Genomic DNA, 25,310 nt, shown 5'->3' on the forward strand with positions numbered 1-25,310 from the left:
CCCTTAATGTGTACATAGAGATTTCTAGCCTTTGCATGGATTGTCATTAGACCTACCAACCCTAAGGAGTCTGTTTCAGTAAGGCAGTTGATTTTTTTCCGTAAGTTTGACAAGTTTTCAGTAAGGTGTAACAAAATATAAACTGCTATTGTAAAGCTGGAAAACGTAATTAAAAGTTAAGTATTTGGAACGTGCAACAAATTTTAGTTCCAAACCCTATGCAGCTTAGTCAGTGGCTTGTTGCTGTCTTCTGAATTCTGAACCTTTTGCTTTCCTCATCAACATGACTAGAAGTTGGATATTATGAAGATGATATACAGTTATAGTCGCAAATGCTTTGCAAAATCAAATATGGTGGTTAAAGGCTGGTATGGTAGCCCCAGTTTTGAATAAACCAATGATATTTTGGAGCTCTATATCCCTATATACATGCAACACATATAATCTAAGAATGGAATCAGGTATTTGTTTTAACCAGAAAATTGCATGGAATTTTTTAATTACATTTTCACCTCCCCCCAATTTGTAACACAAAAATGTACACTCATATTCAAGTCAAAAATACAGGAAAAACAAGATACTTGGCAGCTATGTTAGTATAGGAGTTTGAAACTACACTTCCTGCACTCTATAAGATTAGCTACGATGTCGTGGCTTATATTGATTTTCACTATATTTCACTATATTCATTCATTCTCATTGTGACATGAAATATTTTTGCATAGTTGCATTTCATTCCACATATACAGGAAATACAGTCATATTGAAAATTTTGAGCTACATGAAATTACCAAAAAAAATATTAAATGTTAAATGTTATAAAAAAATGTTCAACGTTTACATAATTGTTAGTGGTATAAATAATCTAAGCAGCAGTATAATCACATTTTTTTAAAAGTTGATATAAAAAAAGTCATAAAATAATTTCAGCGGAATATTGCTGGAACATTAGGTACAACATCCTTTATAAAATTTTAAAACTTATTCAGATCTCTTGATCAAGGCATAATATTAATAGTATACATCTCTCATCACCCCAAGTAGTAATAGACAAGAGTAAATGCAAAATAGTTTAAACAATACAGTATTCTTAAAACACAATAACAAATCAGCTTTACAGTAAAGTGAAATAAACATGAAAAGGCTTCCCTTCCTTTGGTTTAAAAATTACAAGTCATATATAATTAGAATGACTATCTTGTGTTTAGATGTTCTTTCCATTAGTATAATTTAAATAATTCTGCAAAAGTTCATTCAGTATTTTTTGAATATTGCATATTATTTCTATCATATAAATTTTTTTAATGTTGAAAACTATACATGATCACAAAGAATCTATTCTACTATCAATCATATATTTACAAACTTGCTTAACTACCAAGTTAAAACTGCAGAGATGCTGCCAAGATTTTATCTAAACAGGGGAGATCCACTCCCCTTTTCACAAAAATAAGGTCAGAGGAGGAAACAGCCATAATTTCATTAATATTTATTCAACACTTGTATATCTTTCAATCTTTCTTAATGCTTTACTCGGTCAGAGCTCTATTGACATCAAAATATTTTAAAGATGTCACTTCTAGTTGTATAAGCATTAAGCTGTTGATTGTTTCTGAGCCTAATCAGTGTATGAATTTTGTTCTTTGCCAAGATCTCCCTTTCACAGTATGCTGTCTGAAGTGGTACACACATAACTAGCTTAGCCAGCTTGAACAAGTTGTTAAACTGTCATTTATGGTTGTTATGTACAATTTTCCACAGGCCACAGGTGTTGTCTTTTGGATACTTCTGCTCAAAACATATTGTTTTTTTTACTAACATAAGTTTTGCCCATGTTTCACTTTCTTAAATCAGTGCTTTGCTATTACTTCATAATGTTCTATCTGGCTTTTAAGTACATCAATGCCAGTGACAGAGATATTTTGATCAAATAATTATCTTGACCTTTTAATTTCATTTTAGATTCTTATTTGTTCAGTTTATCTTAACCTGTATAGGTCGATATAGTTTTGTAGCACAAGATCCTGTATTGCTAAATTGTGGAAAAAAACCCCGTAAAACAATACTGTTTAAATTGTATTTTAATCAGCCATGGCATTCTGCCATTTCTACCTTTAATTTTGAAATGCCACCTAAAGAGGGGTTAACCTGCATGCTAGCTGTTTTTTTTTTTCCATCTAGCATGTACATCTGACTCGTATTCAGCATCAAAGGGTTCAAAAACTCTCACTGATACCTTTAATAACACTTTCCCAGCTCATATGAGATGAAGTTCGTAACTTTAAAAATCATTTTGGTTATCATAATCATCAGTCAGTATTTGTTGAACATAATCGTCATCTGAAGATGAACCACTGGGAATGAACTATTTTGGTGTTTGAGGTAGCCTGTATTTTACATGTACACTTGTAAAACTTTCTTGATGCAATGTTCAAATTACTGCAGAATGCTTGTTGCAGGGCTAAATATTAAGTTTAGCAACCACTGATATCAAGCCGAATAACCCTGATGTGTAAACACCTGCTTACCTGAAAAGAGATGTCAGTTAATATTTTTATATGTGTGACAGTAAATTAAATTTGCGAGAGTTCTTGCTTATCACTACTTTCCAAGTGCACGAGTTTGTACCAATTTTGTATGAATCATGCATTCACACACCCTGGCAGCATCTCCTAAAATGCAATCTTAAGCTTAAATTAATACACACTGCATTACATTATTTAATATAAACAGGGAATCCAGCCATATTGGTATTGGGAAGCCACATGAACTTGCAAAAAAGTTTAACATGTCTAAATTTAAGGTGAAACTTTGTTCTACCTTTACAAATTTGGCAATTGTAGAAATAAATAATCTAACAATAGTATTTAATACTGGTAAGCTGATTGTATAGGAAAATATATGTAATGAGATTTTTGAGCAAAGATGGCATGAAACAATCAAAAAATGAAATAAACGCAATTTTTGTGAATGGTGAAGTACCATGTAACTTTATAAAATGTTAAAAGGCTAATCCAATCTCTTATTCAAGAACAAGAATACATATATTATAAATCATCCCCTTCACTCCTACGAAACAGACAAGAAAAGAAATGCAAAACAGCTTTCACATGTATTCCCAGAAGAATACTAACATATCTGGATTGACCAGTTACAAGAGATGATGATCACAAAATAAACTGGAAATTAAACTGCCCCAGTACATGCTGCAGTTGTATGTAGCTGGTACATGGCATGAACACATGTGGTATTATGTAAATATAAATATATGTAATGAGATTTTTGAGGAAATATGACGTGAAACAATCATAAAATGAACTGAACACAATATTGGTGAAAGATGAGGTACCATGTAACTTGAAAAAATGCTATTCCAATCTCTTATGCAAAGAACAATAGTACTAATATTATAAATCATCCCCTTCACCCCTTGGTAACAGACAAGAAAGGAAATGCAAAACAGCTTTAACAGTGAAGTATTCCCTGAAGAATACTAACATATCTGGATTGACCAGTCACATAGAGGATTATGATCGCAAAATAAACTGGAAATGAAACTGTCCAAATACTTGCTGCAGTTTTGTGTAGCTGGTACAAGGCATGGACACGAGTGATATTAGAAGCAAACCCAAAGAGTAAATGTCTTTACTCTAGTGCACTAAAGATCAATGGCAAATGGATGACATAACAGAGACATAATGAGAAATCTTATTGTTCAGTTTCAGTAAACTAGTCCACTATTAGTCTCTCCCACAGTTGAACTCAGCTACAATCTCGTAAGGACCAAATGGCTCCTGCCCACAATGTAGTAGACAATGAGTAATTCCTCTGAAAATGACAAGAAATGAGGTTCTAGACTTCAATTGCAAAGAGAAGGAACACGAATACCTTACTGACATCTGAGATATGCTGTGGCTGACATGCTGGCTGGGGTGGTTATAGTGCAATGTCTTATGAGGCTGACATATCCCTACAGATCTAAAACATTGCCTGTGTTTTCTAGATTCTTGATATAAAGGGTTTATTTTCCAGAGAACACAGTCCTTGAAGGTTTAGCTAAGTACGCCATCCCAAATCTGGTGCATCTGTGTGCATAAAGGAGTGGGATTCCTGGGTGTGAATTGGGATTCCAGTAAGAAACTGATCTTGGTCTACCCACCAACTTGAAAAATGGGACCATGGGGAATCTGAGCAGACAAATCCTTGTGCTGTCCCAGTTTGCTAGAAGCACAAACTGCAAAGGATGCAAATGAAGCCTCTCTATGAGAATTATTTCTGCAGCTGCATTTAAAGTTCCCAAGAAAAAGAAGAAAAGGTCAGCAGACAATGATGTCTTAGCCTAAATACCCACTCTGAGGCAGAAAATCTGAGAAATCTTGTATGGAGGAACCTGAACTCACCACTTGACTGGTGAGGAAATTCATCACTGCATACATAAAGTTCTGAGAAGGAATAAGAACCAACCTCTCCAGGTTGAGGATTGGACCCAGCTAAGTCACCATCAACCAACAAAGGGACCAGTCTTTCTAAAAAGTATAGGAGAAAGAAGCAATGACTGAAAATTGTCACAATGAAGTAATGATGCCGAATTTTAACACAACTCAAAAGTTAAAATCACCCAGAGTAATGGCGAAGAAAAAGTGTAATCCAAGTGGACAAAAAGAGTAATCCGAGCAGAAAAAAAGTAATTCACATATAACATGATAAAAATTCAATAAGCATGTGTACAAAATGATTTTTTTATCCCTCAGGACTTTTAACATCAATTACTGCTTCAAGTTTTCTTATATAACACTTTGAACTTTAAAAAGCAATAGATCTCGTATTGAATTTAAAAACACTTTGTACCAGCTGAGACTATGAATGTTTTGCACACTAGTAGAGCATTAAGTGCTGGGTTACTGAGCCTGGATTTGAATTCAGTTTTATTTTTGTTAACAATACTTAACAATCTCTCAGAAATGTTTATTCAAACATTATCAAGCAAATAAAAAAATGTTTTCCCCAGTGGAATCTACTGTTAATTCTGGTAATGAAAGAAGAGCACTCAAACTTTGCCCTTTTTGTTGTCAAAGTGTCTTACACAGACTCTAAAAAGAGTGTATGGCTGTTTAGCTCTTCGATACACATGTAGCAAAGTTACCCTGTGCAGTGCACCATAAATAGAAAACCTGTTACCTATTCAACTCCATACACATAGGCCTGCCTGTTAACTGTTAAGCAGTGCAGTGTATATTACATCTAACAGCAATTTTAGCCATTTTACATTTTTGGTACACATGTATTATGTATGGAAAAATTTAAGAGTAAAGTCCAATCGTTATAGCTGTGTAATTATTTTTCATGGAAGAATTCTTTTATGTGCTTTAAAATCTTGAGAGAATTCGTTCACCATCAAGTCAGTGAAGCCACGTGACCAACTGTAGCTGCCATTTCTCATACTCGAAATTTACAAGTTCTTTGTCTGCATCTACATCACTAAGTCATCATTATTGGAAATTCATTTTTCCATTTCACATGACAACAACAATCATATTTCCTGCCATGTGTCATACTCAAATTCGCATATGATGTCTAATAAACATGAATGTGTCCCTTCCAGCTTTTATTCACAAGAATCAGAATACTCCATTTTATTTTTCTGTGCTAATTATTAACACTTTTCAAGAGGTTTATTTCCCCTTTTGTCTTATAGATGGATCGTTTGCTGGACGCAATTTAAAAAAAATCTATGATCAACAGTTTGCTTATGTAGTTGCTTCGTATGAACAAATATGTGCAGATTCAAGTACCTGATGTGCTGCTGTATATTCAGTCTGGTTCCCTGACCAATTTCACTACTTCTAATATGAAACCTGGATCCAATTCAAACACAGATGAACAAATTTTTCGGAATTTTTGGCAATGATCATTTTTTCGTAAATTTTGCTTGTATGCCGTAAGTCCGTATTTTAAGGGTAAATTTTGTAAGACTTACAGCAAAATTGTAAGAGTTGGCAGGTCTGATAATGTGACTGGATGGGACATCATGCTACATGTCTGCGGCATGATGTCCCAGTGCTAGACATCACTATACTGCCACACTGCAGATATCATAGTGATATGACTGAAAAATTGTTAAAGCTACATTAAAAATCCAGATCACACACACACGCATTAATAATGGACTCAGTCTCATCGGAAACTGCCTGCTGGACTGGAATCTTGCTTTTAGGGCTCAAGGATGAAGGTAGTCTGGATAAAATGTTTCGAGATACTAGACAAATAATACTCAACATGCAGATATTGTTCTTCCCACATTCTTCAGCTAGTTTCCAAGGTGTCTGGGAACTATTATCTGCAATATAAAAAGAAAGCCTTATAACTGATGAACAGTTAGGCAATAGTGCATTTAATATTTTTCCTTTATCAAACAAGAAACAGATGCCAGTCAGTCTCCAATCGTGCTGATGACACCCTGCCAATACTTTTATTTTATACTGGTCAGTTTCCACTCATGCTCATCAGACGTCTTCATGAAAAAAATTCCATGCCTTTATTCTATGCTAAATATTTTTTCATATTATGACAATTAAAATATATGCAGAAAATGAATATGAATAACAATTAAAACAGAAGGTGGAGTTATGTTAATCATATTATATTTTACCTAATATGTACAATAAATTAACAAGGAACAAAATGACAAACAGGTTTATGCATGATGTCGTTAAAAGAAGACACAAAATAAATAAAACTTGGCTAAATAGGCAAATAGGTGATCTATAAAAATATTTAAACTGAACATCTGCTTTAAGAACAGTCCATTACTGGCATGGGTAAATCATAAGCTTATAAAAAAAATATGCCCTAGCAAGTCATTTTATCAAAACAAGCTCTACAATCGCATGTAACACTGAAATAAAAAATAAAAATCAATGTTCATAGATTGATGTATGATTTGTGGAGGAAAATCCTATTATTCATTTACAAAAATTAAAAAAAAAATACTAAACTTTATTCATATGAAAATTAAAACACTGATTATTTTGCCACTAATTATCATTTGTTTAGGGAAAAGTCTTAAAAAAGAAAGTGCCACCTAACAAAACATATTTTGTTTATCAAGACAGAATCATGAAACCAGTTGTAATCAGCAAATCCATAGTAGCAAAAGACTTCAGAATCTTAATGAGCAACCACTTTAAAAAATATTATGAAACCATCACTTCAAATTTTAGATTGAAAAAGTTACTGAGAAGAAATAATCAAATGTATTATGTTAAAAGCAAAAGCAAGATAGATAGTTGAAAATTTTCCAACACTGAAGAAAGAGACCTTTCCAAAAAATGTATACCTATAATAATTATTGATAATAATTAGAAATAATTACTTTACAAAAGAAAATCATTAATAAAGAATGTGTAAAGACTAAAGACAAAAATAAAATTAAAATAAAATTCACACCTATTTTGAAAAGAAGATTCTTTTTGTGCCTCCATAGCCCCGCACATTTACTTACCCAAATGGTGTTGCACCTAGGATCCCAAATGTAGGGGACACCATTTCCCTCATGCTCCAAATTTGGGGATACATTATTTCCAGGGACAAGGGGAAATTGTAGCATTTAATGCACTAGAACTGCTAGAAAAAGGGAGATAATTTTACTTGCTTTTAGTAGTTTTTCCACCATAACTTTGTCATACTTCCCCTGGATGATTGATATCAACATTTTACCATGTTGTCAAGCAACTCGTAAAAACAATATGTATAAAAATTTGGCAAACTTGAAGTTAGCTACCGTATATATTCACGCATAAGTTGAATAATTTAGGAAAAAATAAAGGCCTGGAACGGGGAGGAGGGGTCGGCTTATCCGCGGGCCAATGTCTAAACTTGACTACTGACTAGTTGACTACTATAATGGCTGTAAATCTTGGGACATAAAGCAATAATTTAAAAAAAAAAAAAAAATTGGGTGACCCGACAATTATTAAATTGTTACACAGTACTATGATTGATTTTGTTATTATTTTGCATGTGCTTAATTTCTGATTTCTCCAACACGAAGTTAATATAAGGCAAATACAGACTTCATAATTCGCAGGGCGGTTGAGTTTACCAGGGAGACCATGCTGAACTATAATGAACAGTACTTATACAGTGCAAAGCATGCATAGCGTCACTTAAATCCTTACTTATTCCCAAACATATTAAATGCAGATTTTGCTTTATTCATTGTTTCGACCCAGCTAACATTTTAGCTAGTCTTTAATAGCTGTTTCATTTACGTTGAATCACGTGCTCATGAGTTACTCATTTTCAATGATATAAGCGATAATACAAACTGAGGTAATATTTTTAAAAAGATATGCACGTTTAATTGTACAGTCCACATAACCATCTTAATTTACATGTTCGTGAAAGAGTGGTAATAATAAAGGCTAAAAATCTCATATAGTTCAACAAAGATCAACATCAATCAATTTTAGTTTTGTTTTAGCTGAACAAACATCATAACTTTCCAAACAATGGAAAGCTTGATGTTTGGGCATTTCCTATGCTTTGCGACAGAAATTCAGGCCAGTTAATCATTAAAACCTTGAAACTGGCTTGTGATAACAGGGAATTTTGACCGGTAACTGTACAAGTACATTGATGTGTAGTTGCCTTTTTTTCCTTAAAATTAGCACTATTACCATAGTTTTGTAAAATGGGGGCAAAGGCATACCAAAATAGCTAGCCTCATGGTACTGTACATGTAGCAACTATTTTCCCTTCTTTGTATATCCAACTATATTCCCTTAGTGTAAACTCGTAAAGCATTTAGTAATGATTATTATAAAACATGCATTCTGAATTAGTTTTCTGAAGACACATTTGCTGCACGGTATATATTTTCATTCCTTCTTTTATTATTTTTAATGATGGTAATTATCACTGGTCTATACAGTATAAAAATGCCAGGTGTTCACTCGTTTAAGTTTCTTTCGTGGGAATAGCGCTATAGGATATGAAGTTACAGCATTCGTAGTGATCATTCTTGGGACCGAAATTAATTGTGGACAATTTTATTGCCATAGTTTACTTTTTTGTTCTGGTTTATTTTTTGTTTTTTTTATTATTGTAGAGGCAAAAGAAAATCATTAATTTATGTGAATAATGTTTAAACTTAACATTCTATTTAGTGAAAAAGCGAATTCTTTTTAGAAAAGTAATTATTTAGTCACAACAATAACTCACAGGTGATACAACAGAAATTGGGACTTTTCTTGTTTAGAAGAAATGAAAATCGAAGACATAATGTAATAATCGGGAGTTCTCAGATAAATCGGAAGATATTATATAAAAAGAAGGTAGGCATGGAGCGACCTCAAAAATCTGGAGGTTTTTTCCTCCGGCGTGAATGTTTACAGGCATGGTCGCTTACATCAAACTATAACTCAGCTTTTACGGTATTAGCATAGAACAGTATTGTTTTTGTTTGTTGTCATCCTGGGATTACATTTTAATAAGTTAGGTATTTACAATTTCAAATCAAAGTAAAAACATAATTATTGGTGCACTGATGTATAATTTCCTATGCAATAATGCATAAACAAACAATTATCGAGTCAAAAGTGAGAGGTAGTATTACAGCAGCTCACAATGCAAAATTCTTGTCATCATTCGATAAAATTATACACAAATCAAAATTAGGCAGAAACAATAAGAAAACAGAAACTTAAATAAATTACTTTTCAAACAAGTTTATACCATCTCTTTTTAATAACCATGCATGCTAACCTCAAGATAAGTATACATGTAATTTTTAAAAAATATAACTTTGCCTAAATAAATGCATTTAGAACTTACCTTGTGCAACTTGATACGTCTCAGAGTTGTTGGTCAGCGGGTCATACACATTTTAGTGTTTATACCTGTTCAGTTTTTTTTTTGGGGGGGGAGAGTTGGCTTATATGCGAGTGGGCTTAAATGCTAGTATGTAAGTGTGTATTTCTAACAAATGTGTCTTTTATCATTAATTCATCCTCTGAAAGAATGAAGTCTTCCTTGCCATAGGTGTGACCTGAACCTTGAAAATAAGTTACAAAGAATGGACACCAAGGGTTTTACAATGCAATTCAGTCACCTACCACAAGTCTTGACTGTTTCATTGCCATATATATTGCTTTGAAATGGATATTCATTGTCATCCTCCAGGATTTATCACATTTAGCGTACCAGACATTGATGGTCAGTCACTATAGCAATGTTATGGGCATATTTTTCAATCGTTTTTGCTGACAAAAAGTGTGCCTAGAATCAAAATTTGGGGAACATAAGAAAAATTTTGCGGTAAACCCACCAGCCTTGCACAACGTGCATCATGCCTATGAAATGTTGATTTTGATGCTTTTAGCAGACAAGATGAGGGGTTAGTAAAGCACCTAGCAGTTCATAGGTAGAAAACAAAAACATTATTTTGTTTTTTAATGAATAAATGAGTGAAAACATTTTTCATTTACGAACAAATGCCCATTTTAAGAGAGTATTCCAGCTAAAAATTATCTTTCCATGAATGTGATATTTTTCTTACTAATTCATGATGTTAAAACATCCTACTCTTTTACTTCTCCAGCACTAGTCCTCACAGGTATGTTCAACTCCATCATTTCAGGGCTTAACCTCTCTTGCTGGGTGTCTTGACCTGCAATGAATGTATGTCCTGATTAATATCCAATACATAAACCTTGTCAGTTCTTTTTTTTAACTCTACAAATAACAAAACAAAACCAAACAAAAGCAAATGAGACTAAAGAGAGACTGTACTGCAGAATTTTAAGAACAATAGATAAATCCAAACTGATGTCATCAGCAGCCATAATTTTGTCATGCTGGACGCCTTACCGATTGTATATGATGTTTGGAAGTTGGAATACATTCACTGAATCTCAAGATACTATTATAAAACATACATAAATAGAATTAAAATCAGGTTTTCTGTTAGTATCTATATGCATCATTTATAAGATGATTTTGCCTCAGTGTACCTTGTTCAAAATGGTCAATTTTGATGGTCAGATAGAGAAACTGCCAGGTCACCCACTGCCTAGGTAAAATGGGAAGAAGATCGTATGCTAGTGACCTTATCAGGAAACATCTATGTTCATACATATGGGCCTAAAATGCGATTTTCTTCTACTCACTACATGACATTTTGCAGTATCCCACATTGTACAAGAACCTACCTAACTGACCCAATAGGAAATAACCCTAAACTCATTAAGTTTTATTAAAAATATTATTATTAAGGATTGTAAAAACACGCACTTGTAGCTCCCATGCAATCTATGTGCCAAAAGTTAAAAACTTGCCAGCATATAACAAATATGGCCACTGATGGCCTCATTTGGTATCTAACTATAAGAAGAGAACTAAGCAATTATTTCATTCCCATTTCAGATTCTTATTTAACATTTTCTTGCGTTAAAATCATTTTGTAGATGTGTTTAATGCTGCATTTGGATATAATTTGAGAGGAGATATTTGTTTGGATTATTCACTGGAATTACAAAGTGCACACTGGCCTAAAATATTATTCTGGGACAATTGTGAATTTATTCAAAGGAGATCTGGACAATGTCATTTTGGTACATGAGGAATTTTGTTAGACAAGAACATTCAAGGATCTGGAATTCATTTGGAAATTTCAATTATTTTGCACTTGCGTAGAACTTTTTAGGATTATTTGGATTTAATTCATAAAAATTGCAAGTTCCTCTTAAATTTTCATTTTATAACTTTGAACATTAAATTATTTGTTAAGTTTTACAAAATGTGTTGGTTTCATTTCTTTCTGTGAATGAATTGCCATAACAGTGATATTTCGTAAAATGATACATTTTCACACTATATCAAATCCAGAAAACTTTAGTACTAATTTCATGGAACCTGAAATCATTTATCATTGTATTTTTTGCTGATTGGAAATGGTCACCATTTTTGTTTTTTAAATCATAAGAAAATATCTCACACCAAAATATTTGAAAAATCCTAATGTAATATTGAAAGCTGTTACATAATGGATTATAAATACATGATATATAGATCCATTTTATACAGTACATTTAAACATATTGATGTAGCTAGTGATGCAGCTTTTATTCATGATGCAGTTGTAATAGATTCTTGTAATAATTGTAATGTTATTCTCCAGACATCTTAAGAAACTTGAACATCAAATTTGTCTGTCCATTATATAAGTCACAAGTATGATATGACAGGAAACTGGCAGTTATCTTCAAACGTTTACTTCAGAGAGGATGAGATACTACACCAATGATCCAAAGCAAAGTCTAAGAGAAAATCAAGCATTGCAAATTGGAGTATTTGCCCCATAGGATTGGCCAAAGAACATATTTTGCACCATATACATAATCATCTCATTAGAACAAAGTCCCATAATGCATCTATTTCTTGAGCCATCATAGCAAAAACAAGATGGACATAGAGGTGTGCTGATTTCACAGTCTAGGTTACACTCTTTTACAATTAAGTTGCAACATTTATGTTTTTACAAGTCAATCAAATTTGACTATGGGCATAACTGCAGCTCTAATGTCACAGTTTTTGCCAGCAGCATATGCTTTTTGTTTAATATATCTATCTATAAATATGCTGACGGAGACACACTTGGCTATACATTAATCAACAGGTGGTGCATGGTCAAAGATAAGGTAAAGATGGTAGCTATAGGGCAGACAGAAGAGCAATGATAGGAAAGACAGAAGTAAGAGAGTGTCAGTGTACGTTTTTGTCCCTTCATACTCAGACCAATCAAGCTACCATAGCAGTGATGAGATAAAGAACCTCAACTGGCATAGCCCTGACAATCACTAGGTCTTACTTGTACCAAACTAGTTCATTAGAATGTGATTTTAGAAAGCCCCTGCTTGTGAGAAACTAAGTTAGGAGCATCTGCAATTAGTGATGGTAATTTGTTCCAAGTCTCTACTCTACATGGGAAGAAGCTGAACTTCAAACAGTATGTCAACGCTGACTTTTGTTGGAACTTTTTCCTGTGGTTCGCCTAGTTTGGCTGTATGCTAGGGTCAGGTATTTGTCCGCTGGTATGGGTTAATATTAGGGCTCCATTTCATTTAAACTTTGACTATGTTATATTTCTCTCTCTGTCTGTCTACTCTGTATAGTCAAACCTGTCTACAGCAGATACCCATGGAAAAAGGCAAAAGAGGCTTTTTTAGACAGGTGACCTCTGAAGTCAAGTTCAGCTCTCAAACTTCACATGAACTTTTATTGGCAGTAGCAGTATCCTATCAAGATGGACGTATTTAGTTTAGATAACTACAACCGTGATAATGCACTCATTTATCTCTCTCTTTCGCTCTCCTACACATGCAAACATTGTTATCTAATTATTAGTAGAAATGGGCTCCTAAACAAAATTACTAACAGACACCTTATATTTAATGGTGAAACACACGGATGAGCTTTTTTGTAGGGCATTTGGTATAATTGGGCATGAAAATAGGTGTTCATTAAACAATTGTCAGATTAAGCTGTTGCTCATACTCAATGAGATCGAAAGACAGTCAGCTTTTGTTTGCATCTTTTGATGATTATGGGATAAAAACAAGTTTCCTGGGGGCATATGTTAGCGGCATCTAAACTGTTTATTGCAGCTTCCTCAAGCCCTATTCACCCCAGTTTTGATATCTGGAAACTTATGTTGGGGTGTAGCGTCAGAATCAATTGCCTGTTGAAAAGATGGAATTCATTTAAGCTTGCTAGCCCCACTGGTAAGTGGCTACAGTATGTGACCATTCCACTGTAAATTTCAATTTTTCTATACATAACTGACTCTGACCTGGCATCCAAACCTAAATGTGCAAATATCAAAAATGGGGTGGGAAGGGTCTGAGGAAACTCAATTTCTTAAACTATAATGATTATCTCTAGTGCTGTATAACTCAAACAGCTCCAGTACAATCTGTATCAAACAGGTTTCTTCTGATCTATATTTGAGGCAACTCCACTGGGTGTGCTGGATTTTAAACAAAACGTCCCAGGCGCAGCAATTAATATTTTCTTCACCAAGCTCAAATCCTGACTGGAATTCTATCATAATTTCCATGTCACAAGTTTTAATCTGCAAAAGTCTGCATATTGCATGTGTTATCAATTTTAAGAACCATTAATGCACAAAATTTTATAGGTATTTATAGGATTCAATTTATTCAGCAAAGTATGGACTAAGCCAATGTTGGTAATTAACAGACCATCCACAACATTATGTCTCAAAGAATTATCTGCCCTTACAAGTGCCTTTGTCGTTTGTCAATAATTGACTTGACTTTGGATGCATTCTTTGTTCTATTTTATGGAAGCTATTTCCATGTTAGTACCTGTGCCATTAATACTGAACCCAGAAAAGTCAGACATTGCAGAGTCAGGTGGGTTGATTGATAGTATATTGTCCATGTCGACAGTCATGTTAAGTCTCAGTGTTTCTGTTTAGCCCCATTTGTGAATCATAGACCCCCACATTTTTAATTTGACCCCCAGTTTTGGTACCAAAGTTGGTTTTTTACTCAGACTGACTGCCAGTTTTGACAACAAAGGGGTTTTTGACTCTCAAACTTGCACCCTTGGGGATACACTGAGTCTAACTGCAGGAGGCCTTTATAACTTGATCTGAACAGTGGTCATAGCTTGGGAATTTTTTAAAAAGCTTTATCAATATAATCAACAGTTTCATAAACAGCAAATTTATTTATGCTTTAATAATACAAGACAAAATACCAACAATGTGATTAAAATTCTGAGTCTGCACAAAGTAAATGATGTGAGTGGAAACAACTACTTTTATGTTGCATGTTTCACATGATTTTATTCATCCTTAAAGAAAACTTCTCAAGCAAGTGTTTAAACACTTTAGGATGAAGGCTTATGATAAACAATTTGACATTCTGGTTGCAGTGAGATGTCTTATATAAATGTGCCTATAAAAATTAGTGACTGTAATCTAGTTTCCAAGAAATCATCCTATATGCCAATGAATTTGAATCTGGTGCTAACTGGAAAAATCAATACTCTGATTTCATCTATGGTTTGCAATCAAGGCAATTAAAAGACATACTACTGCATTACATTTTAACAAACTACAAAAAAACCTTATCGTCTAACAATATTAAATTCAAACAGGGCCAGATACCAACTTGAGATATCTGATTTTCAGTTTTTAAAAACAATTATAGTACTTAATAAATGCATAATAAAGGATATAAAATATATATCATACACTTTTGTCTACACATTCATTGATCTCACTGTTTTTATGATTACTTTATTTCTAAAGCATAATCAAGAACTCAAAGTTAAATTTCTGCAACAGTGGATTACTCACTCATAATATTGAACACTGCCAGCAAATTTACATGTTTCATCAGCAAAGGCATGCTGGAGAACATTTATTAAGAATACCATAAACATATATAAACTTTGATCATGCAGAGATGAACTGACTGTGTTTTCAGCAAATGATTTACAATCAATAAAAATACAGCTTTGACCTTAACACCATCGATTCATCCCTTACCCTATTCATTTACGTCACCAGGAACATGTACTAAAACTTTGAAATGAGCACAAGTGTCACATTTATGCATGACTTCCCATGACAACAACAGGTCTAAGTTGAAACTGAATATATAATCAATCATAAAATCAAATCAAACCTTTCCTATAGGATGTGTATTTCACTTTTCATTTTGAGTCTGTTTTTAAATACTGTTTTTCATCTATCCTGCAAGTATGTTATCCTATATTCTAAACAATTTCAGCATTCCCTTTCTCTAAATAGGTCACACAGACCTCATAACAGGTAATCAAAGCACCTTCAATGAGGTTGAGGACAAATTTTACCTCTTGTACATATGGTCATTCATCCATTGATGTACACGAGGTCACCATAATTCCTATCTAGGTCACAGGAGTGTGTGAAATCTTGTGAAGTTACACACTTGTGAGGGTGATGGCATCATTTGTGACTGCACAATCGAAAATATCATTGTGAATGGCTTACTACTTTAAATATATATATATAGAAAAAGGTGAATAGGTCTATGTACTGGTTCATATATCAGTGTTTCAGCCAGGATTGAAAAGAGACGGGGCCCTGTTTATTTGAAAAAGTGTCCAGTGGTGTGATCATAATAATGTTAAATCATTTACATGGTCCATTTTACCTGTTATTTGCATGAAAGACCAAATAAATCACAGCACAGGAAAATTATTATAATCCCATCAAACATTATGGTCAATGGTCTTTGCAATGCGTCAGCTTTTAAGTGAATCCAGAGCAACATTGGCATACCATCCAGATAGGGAACTGATCAAATTCTCAGCATGAAATAATACGGGATATATCGAGCACATAATTATTTCCGTATGATCTATAGTTTAATATATATTTCGGTGAATGGGGAAAATAGGCTGAGCATAGATGCAATTGGAAAAGATTACTTGATGGAATTTGTTCATTTTCATTAAAGAATCGCTGAGAAATTAGGATTGGCGCAACTGTATAAAATTAAAGACAACAAATATGTCATGTCCATTTTGTTTGCACCACTTTAAGCACATGGAAAAAAACTTTTTTTTGCGGAACATGGTGTCTATTTTGCTGGAATCCCACAAGGGTGAATCCTTGCTGAAACATTGCATATAGGAAAAAAAATGTAAATTCAATAGCATATCAGTTACGGTCATCATTGATTCTTTCACATCATCATTGATGCTCTTCTTTTTCAATCTTTATTTGTTTATTTGCTTCTGCATCACCCAGGATGCGTGTGTGGATGTGTTTGTGAAGTACGCATCATACATGCTGCATTCTGATACTATTTCAAATGATACATAAACAATTTAATATTGCACACTACATGACAGATGAAATATTTTGCTTACTTTTGTCTCTCTTCCGACAATGACCACTGTGTACATGCATCAAATTAAATAAAATTGCCACTATAAACATCATACAGTTTATCACGAGGACAAAAAGTATGATGGTCTTGTTCACATGAAGATCATGGAGTATAATGCCCAATTCTGTGTTTCCAGTTGGAACTGAAAAATACAATACAATCTGAAATAGCTGGATATTATTTATTTAAAGTGTGAAGTAAGTGGCATCTAAATTTGTAAGATAATAAATACCTCTAAAGATTAGACTCAAAAGACAAATTGGTAACTTTCTCAGAATTATTGATAAATTTATTTCATCAAATAATACATTGAGGAAATATACATAGATTTTGTCCGGAATTTTCTTAAGAGAAGGTCCCCCACAACTACCTTGGAGGGAGGGGGAATCAGGTGAGATAATGCCAGTAGGAGCTGATGAACAACAACAATATTATAAGGTATAGGCATACCTAATTCAAGACATGCATTTAATGACTTTATATCAATCTGCTTCTTCAAAGCCTCTGAAAAGTCTACAGTACTGCTCATGTATATTTTGGAACCCTAACCATTAAGGTGGGGGTGGAGAGTGAGAGGAGAGGATTAAGAAAAAAACATCCACCATCTCCCAATGCGCCCTGATGGAGTTGCTGCAGTGGTTTGCGAAGAATGGCTCTGCACACCACCTTTCTGCAGTCATTGAGGATGACTACCACTCACTGGACATAGTCTCTATCAAAAGGGCATGGTTTACTGTATATGAAGAGGCTGCATATACATGTATACAGTTACTGACTGCATTTATATCATATGGGGACTGGTCATTTAATTTATTGCTCTTTCCGATTGGAGTATTTCATTAAAAGATAAATTTGTTTCAAATGCATGAATATAACCCTTTGGAAACTTAAATGGTCTCTCCCTAACAAAGACTTGGCTTCAGCGGATGTTTTTCAGAAATAAAGAGTGACCGTTGTAAACACTGTTATAAAATTTCAGCATGAGAAGATGATGTCATTTTCAGCGAGGGGAAGGTGTGTTACCAAACACAAATCCATCTGACTTGGTGCATTGGTTCCATCATTAACAGTTTATGTTTGGTAACTGCTCATAATTTATCTGACTTCAGTGTTTTGATGAAATGAATAATAATGTGGAAAAATGTCAAATCTTTAAAAAAAATCTCAATCCTATTATCACATGTATTAAGTGTAATGCGTCAAGTCATAAGTTTGATAGAAACACACCTTTCCCAAGCATAAACTGACATCTTCTCATGTTAACATTTTATAAGTGTTTACAATGGTCACTGCTTTGATTTTGGTTGAAAATCTGCTGAAGTAACGTCTTTATTAGGGCAAGACCATTTCAATTTCTAAAAGGCAGAGGGGTAAATCTTGAAAAATTTGTCTTATTCTGACTTGTGGAATTAAAAAAACATGATGCTATTCCTTGTTTTTTGTAAACAAACTTATCTTGTAATGAATGAAAGAATAGAAAAATATCAGTTGGAAATAATAAATTAGCCCCATAAAATTAAATGGACAGTCCCTTATGTGCATTCAAAAATTGAACCAGTTCATAGCGTACATTTATATTCAATTTTGAAACTGGGCTGTTACTGCTTTAGGACTAAACATGTGGTTCATATTTAAGTGCAAATTCAGTGTTTTCTGTTTTGTTGTTCATGTTTTTTCTTTAAACAGAAGCTACTGCTATCTGGAATTTAACTGTCCACACCACTAAGGATTACTTTTCATATTTAAACAGTTGGATAAATCTACACTGCTAGAGAGAAGCTCAACAAAGTGGGCGTCTCATCAAGTCAGCGAGCAATTTTCTAAATGTACAAAAGACTTTAAAATTATCTTTTATTGTCCATATATATTTGAAATAAAGATCAATGATTGCTGAAATGATCATATTTTATTGTTAATCACTCTTGATGTATCAGTGTTTCCATGGGTGGTCATCATTGACTGGATGTTCAAATGTCAATCAATAATGCCGATCAGCTGCTCCACAGTGGATATGCCATCGGCATGCTGGCTGATACACGGTGGTGATGTGTAAGTATGTTTACTTATTGCTCCATCATGGAGCAAAAGCAGAGGGGATTAAGTCCCCCACCGCGATATGTGGGGTTTCAAAAATACACAGGAGCTGTACTGTATATGAATACTCATCAGTTTATTTACTGTTTCTGATGTTAAGAGCAGTGTGAATTCTGCTTTTTGAATGAAATCCCCTCTGACAAACTGTTTGTAATGGGAGAAGCACTGCAATCTTGGCCAATTTAAACAAATTAGGAAACTGGCCTTCATGATATTCAAACATATTTTCCCACAAGTCAATCATGGTGCTCTTAGAATATTTATGTTTTGCAATCACATTTGTTGCAAATCAGTATTAAGCCTTGGTTGCAGTCTTTAAAGAATATAGATTAACCTGTGCAACCATTTTCGTTAGTGAATGGATTATCTTTTTATTATTTTCAACAAAGAACACAAAACATCCATCTTTTTTTATTCTTTCCATTTTTCTCTGCCTCCGTATCTACATGCAGTGGAACAGGTATTGACTATTTCTGTGTCATCTGTTTGTGTGATGTCTTCAGTTCATGCCGGAACATGAGAGCTTTCTTCTTGTTCTATAGTATCAACCGTAGCAGATGATTCTACCATAAGAAATTGATTATCTTCCAACTTGTAATTCACAAAACTCGCTGCTTGTCACAATCTATACAATTCTGTTATGATTGATCAATTGATCAGTTTTTTTTTTATACTCCTCTAGGAGACAATTTAATCAGAACCCATGGATAGCTTCTGCAAAAACCGCAGCAAATCTCAAACAGACACTAAATCTACCTTAGTATAGCTTGAATGAGATCTCCAGTGAAATGGATGACCAAGACTTAATTTGACAAAAACGTTAATTTAATTTTCATCTTTAATAAAAACAAAATCGAACAAAAGAAAGAGATGGCAAGGATTAGGTATAACAAATTGTGGGAACCACAATTGAGACGGTGCGTGACTAATGATTTTGTTGTGAGAAACATGCAATCCCATGGCCTGGCAACATCTCTGAATATATGACGGAATATAGCTGTAAGTACTTTTTATTTCCTGAACTGAAATGAATCATAATATATATTAATTATTAGTTTTTAAGAAAAAGGAGAGGAAACGAGAGAAGATATTGAGAGTGTGTTCGCCATGAAAGTTCAAACTGGCTAGAAAAAGTTTTCTAAATGTAAGTCAGATACTTATTGAGTAAAGACTGCCCAAATCAATCCCAACAATTTCAAACATTGAAATTTCTGTTAATACACATTTCTGAGTCTTAAATACCTGAAAACCAAGTATCAACTGTTTTGATAAACTTATTTCATTAAACTATGGAAGGTAAATGTGTTGCATTCAATGCAGCTGAAGCTGTAATACCTTCTCCACCATGTCAGTGTGAGCAGGTAAATGTCTGTCCAATAAAAAGTAATACAAGTCAATATATTGAAATTTGACTTTCAATTTAATCAAATTGGCCAGGATTAGTTTGGAATGTCCATTAGGTAAAGATTTATCTTTTTGTTGATTTAAATCCAGACAGGCCAACTACATTTACTCCTTCACACAGTGAAGTATATGTTTTCTTTTTCAAATAAAGTACAAAAACCCATGCAGAATACATGACTATGATAACGAATGTCAGTACACAACAAAGATTAACTCCTTCTGTAATCTATAAACACAAAAATCACAGGTCAAATGATATTATAAGTTGCACTGAATATTAACCTATTAAATACAATTCTACTCATAATATCACATTTACTTGATAATGCTTACTCTAAACTTTGAAAGGCAACATACTGAGAACTAATGTTGTTTTGTTAAACTTTATTTCCAGTGCAGAATCAACATGCTATTTCTAATCCCCATCTTTCCTTTTCAATGCTTACAAAATGTTGAAAGTGATTTTTAAACATTCATGAATGGTCAAAATTATATTGTGCTCTTTCCTTACAGGTGTGATTATGGATATTGCCAAATGGTGAACTTGGCAAATGAGTGCTTATGCTGTGAAGAGGTGGAGGTAATTGAGAAAAAGAAGGGTGACATGGCATGTATAACCCTCCATGAAAGTTTCATTGCAAACTGCTTAAACAGACACGTGCTGGAAGTATCCCTGTATGAATACCTGGAACATCATGGACCTTTGGTTGATAATGAGCCAATACATGAGTAATATTTCCAATCTTATACAAATTTCTTCAAAATTCCTGTTGATATTTTTAATCAGATTTTCCTACACTTGTGACAATGTTTAAGACACATTTTACAAAACAAACTATTTGCAAGATTTTCTTACTTCAAAGTGTTTTCAGCTTACAACTCATGGAGGCAACATTTATTGCAGAGGGATGCATTTCATTATGATGTTCAAGCTGAAAAGAATGCAGCTTTTAAAAACAAAATGTAGCTTTCTCTTTTAAAGACTTTACCCTTTTTTCTTGTCTATTCTGTTGCTGTTGTGGGGTTTAATGCCATTTTTCAGCACACGAAAGGCTATGCATGGCGGCCAGTATTAATGGTGGAGGAGGAACCCAGGAAAAACCACTGACCCAATTTGGGCTGATATCAAATCTTTTATTTTTAGATTATATAGCCTGGATGGTGCTCATGTGTCATTAATATATATATATATATATATATATATATATATATATATATATATATATATATATATATATATATATATATATACACACCGGTCCCTCCATAACTCGCGTCCTGATAACTCGCGAACCCGCTTATAACGAGGTGTCCGGCGTGGATCCCGTTTTTATTTTAAAGAAAATATTTTTAAAAAATGAAGAAAATCGTGATCAGAACTGGTGAATGAAACCTTGCTATATCGCCCGTTTTATTGTCGAAAATGGCGGTTAGTGCCCGAAAAGTTAGAATCAACATCGTGAAATTTTCAGGTTTTGATAAGGAATCACATATCTTGTTAGATTTTATTGGAAAAAATATTTTCTCAGTTCACTGTAAATAATAATACTGTATATGTATACGGCAAAACAGTGATCAATGAATTATAGTAAATCCTAACAGATGGCAACACTGAATGAAATGAACACTAATTAAATATGTCTTGTCAGGGGAAATTAGTGTTTTAATCTTTTCATTGTGTTGCAGTATAAGCAGTATATTCGTTGCATGTTCTCTTCTATTCAAACATGAAAAGAGTCAATTGACTGTCACATCGATGCCTGCGAGCACATCTGTGAGAACCTAATTAAGTGCCGCTGCGTTCTGATCAACGACTTGGGGAAGTGTTTGTTGCATTGTGAAAATCAATTAAAATAGACCTGCTTTGTTTTATCATGTTAAGTCGGTCTTTTGTATCAAATCAGGTAAAAGACGTACAAAAATACAAAAGTTTAAAGGAATGCAAATCCTACATGCATAAACTCTTGTGGTCAATATTGTGTCTCAACATCAGTCAATTTAATTGGACCAATCGAACATGGTTTCAAATAGTATGTACTTATTGTCATTAAAGTATATATTAATCAGTAATTTATCCTAATCATTTGTAAATGTGATCATGGAGAGCAAGGGTATCAAACGAAAGGCGTACTCGGTGAATGAAAAGCTTACTGTCATAGAGAGGGTTCGTAATGGTGAATCAAGATCAAAGGTTTGTAGTGAACTTAAACTTGCCGAGTCGACACTCAGAGGTTGGCTCAAGGATGAGCAGAAATTTTGGGATTATTTGCATGAAGTTGATTCTGATGATGGATTTAAATGCAAACGGGCACACACTGCAAACGACACATAATTAGATGATGCTGTGTACACCTGGTTCACACAGCAACGTGAACAAGGTGTTCCGATTTCGGGAACAATTCTCAAGGCCCAGGCAGAGAAAATGGCCAAAACTATGGATACTGATTCAGATTTCATGGCAAGCCATGGATGGCTTTGGAGATTCCAGCGCCGACATGGAATAAAACAAAATTCGTTGTCAGGAGAGATACGCTCAGCAAATCAGGCGGCCACATCTAGTTATCCCAACCAGCTCCGAGAGATACTGACTCGTAATGGATATACAGACGACCAAGTTTATAATTGTGATGAGGCTGGTCTATGCTATCGGATGATGCCAGACAAAACTCTAGCTACCAGAGATAATACACACAAAAAGGAGGGTTTCAAGCTGAAAAAAGAGAGATTAACACTTTTGTTTTGTGTTAACAAAACTGGCACACATAAAATGAAACCATAATGTGTTGGCAAATACAAGTCTCCCCGTTGTTTTCATCACATGAATATGAACAGCCTTCCATTTGTATATAGAAATAGTGGAAATGCATGGATGACTGCAACAATATTTACGGAGTGGTTTTCTAAGATGTTTGTCCCCGCCGTCAGAAACCACCTGCGATCCAGGGGCTTAGAGGAGAAAGTTCTACTGCTATTAGACAATTGCACAGCAAATATTATCGTATTCTCACTCGCGTATTTGTATTTAAATATTTTTTTTTTACATGTCTGACGTTTAGACCCATTAAATTCATGGTTGGTAATGGTTTATCTTTGTGAATTTATTTTTTTACATTTTACTCTATCTATCTATCTATCTATCTATCTAGTGATAGCAGATTTTTTTTTAGAGCAACACAAGTTTCGACGTTGTTGTTTTTCGATATGAATGTTATCTTTTTTGATAAAAGAAATCTTGATTCATTTTGAACAAAATAAAACTAGAATGTATCCAAATCAACACAAAAAGCAGTGACGTAATACACAATGTGTTTAGCGATACAGATGTTAAGAGTACTGATGCCTCGTGGAATAATGTTTGTTTTTACGATCTTTTCAAGATACTTTATCCAGAAATTAAAGGTAATTTATAAAGAAAAACGAACAACACCTTTATAAAGAAATATTTATTCACAGTTATTTTCAGCACGATTATAAAATGAGTGTTTAACAATGCAAACACCCCCCCCCTCGCCTCTCTCTGTCGATCTCCATCTCTTTATTAGTTTTTTTTATAGGTCCCTCGATAACTCGCACCCTCGCTTATAGTGCGGTCAATGTTTTTAGACCCTGTTGTGCGCGAGTTATCGAGGGAGCGGTGTACTATGATGTTGCAGTCATGTAAAAAACATTTTTTGCTTATCAACTAGGTTTAATTAATCTTTGATCCACATAAGCTGATCAAATTATTGTGCAGTATACTCTTTATTGACTGGCTGCAAGCATGGAAAATTTCATTATCCCACCTACTGGACTGTGTTTGTTTTTACTAATATTTTGGTGCCCATTTTCTCCAAATTGACTGCCCAAAGGGAATTGTGGAAAAAAGGTCATGTCTGTCTAAATATGACATTACCCCACATGGGCTCATTACACCAGGTGCTGAAAAATGGCATTAAACCCCAAACAAGAACAACAACAAATAAAACTAAGGCAATTAATCAACTGATAGCATGTATGTGGAAAGAGGTGAGGGCTATACCTGTAACATCGAATCCACCCAATATACAAGAGTGGTTTAAGAATAACTTGTAGGAGTAAATAAGCTCACCTCTGTTCACAGAAGAATGTGGACCGGTCTCCAAACTGAAATGTTATTCAAACACATAATACTGTCATGACAACAGTACAAAATTAATTTTCATTCAGAATTCTTAACATACCTTTAGGCTGCCTAATAGGAACACAGAGAATTTGGGGATCATTTGTACAGTATTCAATTGCTGGCGTCTTTGGACAGCAAAATGATGAATTTATCTCAAAGTGACAACCTCTGGGCTGAAACACCAATAAAATTAGACTTATTGATCACTATTACATCTCACACACAGGCATTTGAAAACAAAGAAGGAATTAAATTAAGCTGTATCAATGAAAATAATTATGGCATTATCTTAACATAAAGCATCAAAGTAATCAAAAATCTAATGAGTTACCGCTCTGGGTGACACCAACCCTAGTGACGCCACAGAGAGAGAGAACTTTATAATTTTTAGAAAGTGGAATAATGACTTAGATGAACTGTCAATATATTAAAATATTTTAATTACCTCTTGTTGGTTCATCGTTTTGCTTAGTTTCTATTCCATGCTAATTTCTACACACCAGTACATGAATGCCTTGCAGTTCAGGATCAGTGTACAAGAAGCTAACCATGTTTGTAGTGCACTACTTTCTTCACAAAAACCATATTTCATGTTTAAATCATGAGTGTGTCTTATATTGATTTAATAAATCTGAAGAAAAAAATAGAAACTCAAGAAGAAAACAATCAACTTATCAACTTGCATATGTGACTGTGAACAA

General features: G+C 33.9%; 1 protein-coding gene across 3 annotated transcripts in view; it reads right to left on the reverse strand.

The window, feature by feature from the left end:
- Positions 1-482: 482 nt before the first annotated feature.
- Positions 483-25,310, reverse strand: part of LOC149774194 (uncharacterized) — a 53,497-nt gene continuing 28,669 nt past the window's right edge. For all 3 annotated transcript variants that reach the window (XM_089945682.1, XM_089945683.1, XM_089945681.1), the window contains 4 exons: positions 24,668-24,782; positions 16,951-17,112; positions 10,559-10,669; positions 483-6,337 (listed from right to left, as the gene is read on the reverse strand). In XM_089945682.1, the coding sequence (XP_089801808.1) occupies positions 10,581-10,669; positions 16,951-17,112; positions 24,668-24,782 (366 nt within the window). In that variant the 3' untranslated portion in view covers positions 483-6,337; positions 10,559-10,580. The remainder of the gene's footprint in view (positions 6,338-10,558; positions 10,670-16,950; positions 17,113-24,667; positions 24,783-25,310) is intronic.

Source organism: Sinohyriopsis cumingii, unplaced genomic scaffold, assembly GCF_028554795.1.
Source record: "Sinohyriopsis cumingii isolate HCF-2022 unplaced genomic scaffold, ASM2855479v2 utg000379l, whole genome shotgun sequence".
Taxonomy (NCBI): domain Eukaryota; kingdom Metazoa; phylum Mollusca; class Bivalvia; order Unionida; family Unionidae; genus Sinohyriopsis; species Sinohyriopsis cumingii.